Source organism: Alexandromys fortis, unplaced genomic scaffold (assembly GCF_014885135.2).
Source record: "Alexandromys fortis isolate MF-2015 unplaced genomic scaffold, M_Fortis_MF-2015_v1.1 scaffold_27, whole genome shotgun sequence".
Classification (NCBI taxonomy): domain Eukaryota; kingdom Metazoa; phylum Chordata; class Mammalia; order Rodentia; family Cricetidae; genus Alexandromys; species Alexandromys fortis.
This window is the reverse complement of record NW_026067952.1, coordinates 11,028,705-11,035,396: the sequence shown is the minus strand read 5'-3', so window position 1 is coordinate 11,035,396 and position 6,692 is coordinate 11,028,705. Positions and strand designations below refer to the sequence as shown.

At 46.2% G+C, this 6,692-nt stretch overlaps 1 protein-coding gene across 1 annotated transcript in view; it reads right to left on the bottom strand.

Moving 5' to 3' along the window:
• Positions 1 to 300: 300 nt before the first annotated feature.
• Nfs1 (NFS1 cysteine desulfurase) overlaps positions 301 to 6,692 on the bottom strand; it is a 19,967-nt gene continuing 13,575 nt past the window's right edge. The window contains exons 7-12 of the mRNA XM_050150678.1: positions 5,583 to 5,740; positions 4,652 to 4,757; positions 3,945 to 4,026; positions 3,231 to 3,314; positions 2,472 to 2,561; positions 301 to 847 (exon numbers count right to left, since the gene is read on the bottom strand). Coding sequence (XP_050006635.1) covers positions 784 to 847; positions 2,472 to 2,561; positions 3,231 to 3,314; positions 3,945 to 4,026; positions 4,652 to 4,757; positions 5,583 to 5,740 — 584 coding nt within the window. The 3' untranslated portion in view covers positions 301 to 783. The remainder of the gene's footprint in view (positions 848 to 2,471; positions 2,562 to 3,230; positions 3,315 to 3,944; positions 4,027 to 4,651; positions 4,758 to 5,582; positions 5,741 to 6,692) is intronic.

Below are 6,692 nucleotides of genomic sequence, written 5' to 3'. Positions count from 1 at the left end.
AGAATAAAGGGGGGGGGGGTGGAAATTTATTTCTCCAATCTTCAAATTAACAAAGTTTAAGGAAATAAATGATTAGAATCAAATGGATATTTCTATTTTCATTAAATCAAAAGAATGGAAGATGAGCTGGGCAGTGGTGGGGTGGTGGCACACACCTTTAGTCCCAGCACTAGGGAGGCAGAGGCAGGTGGATCTCTGTGAATTTGAAGCCAGCCTGTCTACAAAATTCCAGGACAGCCAGGACTGTTTTACAGAGAAACCATGTCACAACAAACAAACAAACAAACAAAGGAAGGAAGATGAGAACACAAAGCAAACAAGCCTTTAATAAAACTTGTTTTGGCTGCAGTCAATGTAAAGAGATGTCTTTTGAAGCCACAAAAAAAGATTAAAATAAAGTTTGTTTACGCTAGTTGCTACAGGTGCCAGTCCAGCTGAGCAGAGTGCCAATCCAGATGCTGACACAGAACACAGAGCCTTCAGCAGTTCTTCCACCTCCCCAACAGCAGGTCCGCCTAGGGGGAGTGGCCTGCCAGCGCCTCCAGGCTTCCAGCTAAGAACGTCCAATCGCAACAGTAGAGCTCCTCTGGAGGAAGAGGTTGAGGCTAGGAAAGATACTTCCAGGAATTTCTCAGTTGGAAACTTTCTGTGTGGTAAAGTCAACAGGGCTACTCGATTTCTGGTTTGACCATGGACCACTCAGCATGTAACAAGGTTCCTGGTTGTACACGGGTCAGTGAGGCAGGAAGGGCCAGGTCAGCACAAAGTCACGGGTCCACTCTTCTAATGCTGGGTCCACTTGATGCTCTTGAGATCGATGCCATCCTGCACCATCTCCCAGAGGGGACTGCCAAAGAGAAGAGGCATTGAGTGAGTAAGGACTCAGACAAGAAGCAGCCAACACAGGCGCTCAAGCCCTAAGCAAGAATTTGCCTCCTCTGCCTTTGCCCTGTTGAACCCCAACACAGGAGACAAACAAGCCTTTTCCAGCCTCTCCCTAACTTAAGATACCATCGATGGCTTTAACCCGGAAGAACATCTGGGTATTAGGCCTGAGCACCACTCTTTTTTTTTAATATTTATTTATTTTTATTATGTATACAATATTCTTTCTGCGTGTACGCCTGCAGGCCAGAAGAGGGCACCAGACCTCATTATAGATGGTTATGAGCCACCATGTGGTTGCTGGGAATTGAACTCAGGACCTTTGGAAGAGCAGGCAATGCTCTTAACTGCTGAGCCATCTCTCCAGCCCTGAGCACCACTCTTATACAGGAAATGATACCGAGAAGACTGTGGATAATGTTGCTTATATGTATGTTTATTAGGGATACCACTTTTATGTAAAATTTACATTTTATGAAAAAAATATTTATAAAATTTTGGAAGACAGATGTGCTCTAATGGATAATGTTCTTAAAACCAGATTGACTCTGAGGGTAGTAGCTGTGAGAGCGCCAATTTTGTTTAGTTTTGCCACTGAAGATTAAACCCACACTCAGCCATCTCCTCTCCTGAGTTACAGCCCTACACCCAACGATTGGACTTTGCAGCTTCTGTTTCTCCAGTTAATTTTCTTCAGTGTTACTGAAGCCCATCCTTTGTTTCTCTTTCTGAGAAAAGGTTTCATTCACAATCTTCCTGCTGCAGCCTGAGAGCTGTGATTTCAGACCTGGGCATGATTCCTGCTTTGGTTTTGTGCCTTCTTGACAACTACTCTGCCACCCAGCTTTGAACCCCAGCCCTTCCCTTGTTATTTTTATGATTGGGATCAAATCCAGGGCCTTTATTGATGTTAGATAAGCAATCTGTGTGCTACATATAAAAACCTAGGGCCGGGCGGTAGTGGCGCACACCTTTAATCCCAGCACTCGGGAGGCAGAGGCAGGCGGATCTCTGTGAGTTTGAGACCAGCCTGGTCTACAAGAGCTAGTTCCAGGACAGGCTCCAAAACCACAGAGAAACCCTGTCTCGAAAAACCAAAAAAAAAAAAAAAAACACCTAGGATTTTGTTTTGTTTTGTTTTGTTAGGCAGGGTTTCTCTGGGTAACAGTCCTGGCTGTCCTGAACTAGCTTACATAGACCAGGCTGACCTTGAACTCACAGAGATCCACCTGCCTCTGGGATCAAAGGCTTGCACTAGGACTGCATTTTGGAAACAGTCCAGTCCAGGTGGTGGTGTTGCATATCCTTAATCCCAAAATTTAGGAGGCAGAGGGAGTCCGATGCCTGTGAGTTTGAGGCCAGCCTGGTCTACAGAGTGAGTTCCAGGACAGCCAAGGCTATACAAAGGAACACTGTCTCAAAATACAAACAAACAAACAAACAAAAAACCTGAAAAACAAGAAGCCAGGGAGTTCTCCTTCCTTCCTTTGTAAAATCTACATCCTCCTTGAACCTGGGTTTCGGCAGCTTGCTACAGTGAGGAGACAGTACAGTTCCTCTGCAGCATCGTCTGCAGTAGCCCGTACCTCATTTCCCTGAGGCGTTTCACATGATGAATGCATTTCTCCACGGTGTAGTCCACCTCCTCCTCGGTAGTGAAGCGGCCAATGCCGAACCTAAGAGAACACAGAAGAGCTCTCTACCTGACCCCAGGGTTGGTTTGGTTTTCTTTTTTGGCCAGTACTCACTGAGGACCTACTAAACAACAGATAAAGAGAGAGCTAGGGATGCCATTGGTTCAGTGGGTAGAGTGCTTGCCTAACACACATGAAGTGCGGGGTTCAATTCCTGACTGCTTAAACAGGCATGGAGGTGACTTCTGTGACTCCAGCACTTGGGAGGCAGAGGCAGAACAATCAAGGTCATCCTTGATTGGCTGCAGAGTGGGTGGGAAACCAGCTGGGCTCAAAGGAAGAGGAAAAAGAGCTCAGACCTACCTTCTAGGTAAAAGCTTCCTAGAGCACAGCTGGGATCAGAATCAACTGAGAAGTTTCCTACGCTTACCCCAGATGTGGTGGGCAGAGGATCTGAGCATGGGACTCAGACATCATCTTCACCAATATTCAAGAAAGGGGCAGGGAGATAGCTCGAAGGAAGAAAGCTTGCCTATCATGTATGATTCTCCAAAATGCATAAACCAGGCATGGGGGCACACACTTGTAATCTCAGCTCTCTGGAGCTGGAGATGGGAGGACAGAGATCAAGGGTAGCCTTTGTAATGGACAATATCTTATCTCACCAAACAAGGGACGAACACAGGTGCTGCATTAGCTGAAGGCACTGACCTGATAGAAGAGTGTGCTAAATCCTCATCAGTGCCGATTGCTCTGAGCACGTAAGAGGGTTCCAGTGATGCAGAAGTGCAGGCACTAAGGATGGAGACATGAACCTTTAGCCCATAGGACATAGCCAGAGTCACCCCTCCCAGGGCTCTGGAATCACACCACGGGGACAGAGGAATGTCATGGGTCTGATGATGCCCTGTACATCTTGGGATGTAAACCCAGCCCCTCTGGTACCTATAGCAAATAACTTTCTTGAGCAAGGACACTGTCAAGAGGTGAAAGAGCATGTCAGATCCATGCTCTGACAAAAGAGCCAGAGAAACTTCTGCATCTAGAGCAGAAGACACAATGTGTGTCTGGCTTACAAACAGCTTGTTTAACACTGTAAAGACACATACATCTTCAGGCAGGCATAATGGCACACACCTCTAATCCCATCACTCAGGAAGCAGAGGTAGGAGCATCTATGTGAGGTTGAGGACAGCTTGGTCTATACAGAGAGTTTCAGGGCAGCCAGGGATACATAGAGAGATCCTGTCTCAAGACAAAGAAGATACATACATATTCTAGGTCTTAAAGTCCTCCAAGAGAGACCAGATAGAATGGTGAAGTCAGCCCATGGCTGGTAGCTAAAAAGTGACCTTTACCACCGTCAGAAAGCTCAGTGTCATGAAGGGTACTCAACAGACAAGCTAACTACCTGGTACGACTCACCTCCCTGAGGACAAAGCAACATCCTTGAGTGCCATCAGCAGACTCTCCCCTTCCACGTACGCAAAGGAGAGGTTGATACAGCCTGAAGAAGAGAGAACACGACGATGGCTCTGGGTCTCAGTCTCTGCCAGAACGGAGTCTGAGAGCTGGAGACAGAGCTGGGGTAGACACGCCTGGCGCGAAAGAGGCAAGTTCAGACAAAACTAAACAGAACAGAACAAACGAACAAAACACTTTTTTAGCTAAAAAAAATTTTTTTTTAAAAAACAAAACCAAGGGCTGGAGATTGGCTCAGAGGCTAAGAGACTGCTCTTCTGGAGGGCCTAAATTCAAATCCCAGCAACCACGTGGTGGCTCACAACCATCTGTAATGAGCCTCTTCCGGCCTGCAGGCATACATGGAGGCTGAACACTGTGTACACAACAAATAAATAAATCTTTAAAACAAACAAACAAACAAACAAACCAGAATTGTGGGGCTGAGGAGGGGCCACCAGGATGGCTCAGCAGGTGACACCTTTGCTACACAAGCTTGATGACCTGAGTTCTATCTCTCTAACCCATATAAGAATGGAATGAGAGAACTGACCCCACGAAGTTGCCCTCTGACTTCCCCAAGTACACTGTGGCAGGCATCCCCCATGCACACATAATAAATACAATTTAAGAAGGAAAACAGATTACAGATTGAAAGGGCATATCCATACCAGGGTAGTGCTGTTTGGGGTCCCCGTTCATCACCACATCTGGAAGGCTGCTCATTATCTTCTGTACCAGCCGCTCTGCTAACTTAGAGATTCTCTCGTGGTCATACTAAGGAGTAGGTGGGAGAGAAGTAAGTACAGTGCCCACCAGCCAGCTCGGCGACAAGGAATTCCAGAAGCCCTTCTCTACCCAGAAGAGCTGTGAGCCACACAGGCCCTTCTAATGCTTGGGATATGTGGAGACAGCTGCATCTCTAGCACTGTCTGGTGTACAAAAGGTGAACAGGAGCTGAACACAAGGTTCCAACAACCCAGAGAAAGATGGACTGGCCAGGTGGTGGTGGCTCACACTTTTAATCCCAGCACTCGGGAGTCAGGCAGATCTCTGAGTTCGAGGCCAACCCAGTCTACAAGCGCTAGTTCTAGGATAGGCTCCAAAGCTACAGAGAAACCCTGTCTCGGGAAAAAAAAAAAAAAAAAAAAAGAAAGATGGACTGGTAAGTACAAGCGGGGCGTGTGTGGGTTTTCAATCACCTCCTCGAGAACCAGGGGCTGTGGGACCTTGGCAAGGCAGGTTTTTATTTAACTGTGTTCGTGCACACAGATTTACTTACAGGGACTGAGCCCAAGGCCTTGCACACCCCAGGGAAGCACTCTACTGCTGACCCAGCACTTTACTTTCAGTTCTGATCCAGTCTTGCTATGTAGTCCAGGCTAATCTTGAACTGAAAATTCTCCTGCCTCAGGCTCCTAGGCAGCTAGGATTACGAGGAAAAGATGCCACACTTGGTTCAAAGACAGGATTTCCTCAGACTTCCTCTTCCAGCAGAGATTGGCCTCAGATTGGCCTCAGCAATGCTGAGATGTTTCTGAATGGAAGATCCTGTCCAGGGGGATATTCTGAGGGGGAACTACTGGTCTTTCCAGTACCTACCTCCATCTCCTGTTGCGCCAACTCACAGGCAGCTCCCAGCCCCACCACCAAGGGTGTGGGCACTGTCCCAGACCGCATACCCCGCTCCTGCCCGCCGCCACTCTGTAGGGCCTCCACACGCACCCGGGGCCTACGCCGGATATAGATAGCACCAACCCCTTGAATAAAAAGTTGTTAGAAAAAACGAGAGACACAGGTTAAGCAAAATGTTACTTGCTAAAGAAATTAAAATATTATTTCAAATTTTACAGATAACTTTACCTAAATAAACAAATTAAAAGAACTGGGCAGTGGTGGTGCAAGCCTTTTATCTGAGTACTCAGGAGGCAGAGGCCAGCCTGGTCTACAGAGCAAGTTCCAGGACAGCCAGGACTACACAAAGAAACCTTGTCTCAAAAATCAAAGAAATAAACAAAAAATTAAGAAAAAAAATGGAAAAAGCTACTATTTAGCAAAAATATTTAACATAAATTATGTTACCAACAGGAATAAGGACCAAGATTATTTTGATCAACTCCCTACCACACAACAGAGGATTCTTTTTATTCTAATTAATTAAAAAAGTTTATGTTAATTGGTGTTTTGCCTGAAGGTATGTCTGGTTAAGGGGGTCAGAAGCCCTGGAACTAGAGTTATAGACAGGTGTGAACTGCCATGTGGGTGCTGGGACTTGGACCAGGGTCCTTTGGACGAGCAGCCAGTAAACCATCTCTCCAGCCCCAGGATCATTTCTTTTTTAATATTTTTTTATGTATTTATGTAGTTATTTATTATGTATATAATACTCTGTGTGTGTGTGTGCAGACCAGAAGAGGGCAGCAGACCTCATTACAGATGGTTGTGAGCCACCATGTGGTTGCCAGGAATTGAAATCATGACCTTTGGAAGAACAGGCAATGCTCTTAACCATTGAGCCACCTCTCCAGCCCCATTTTTTAAAAAATATTTATTTATTTATTATGTATACAATATTCTGTCTGTGTGTATAGCCAGAAGAGGGCACCAGACCCCATTACAGATGGTTGCGAGCCACCATGTGGTTGCTGGGAATTGAACTCAGGACCTTTGGAAGAGCAGGCAATGCTCTTAACCACTGAGCCATCTCTCCAG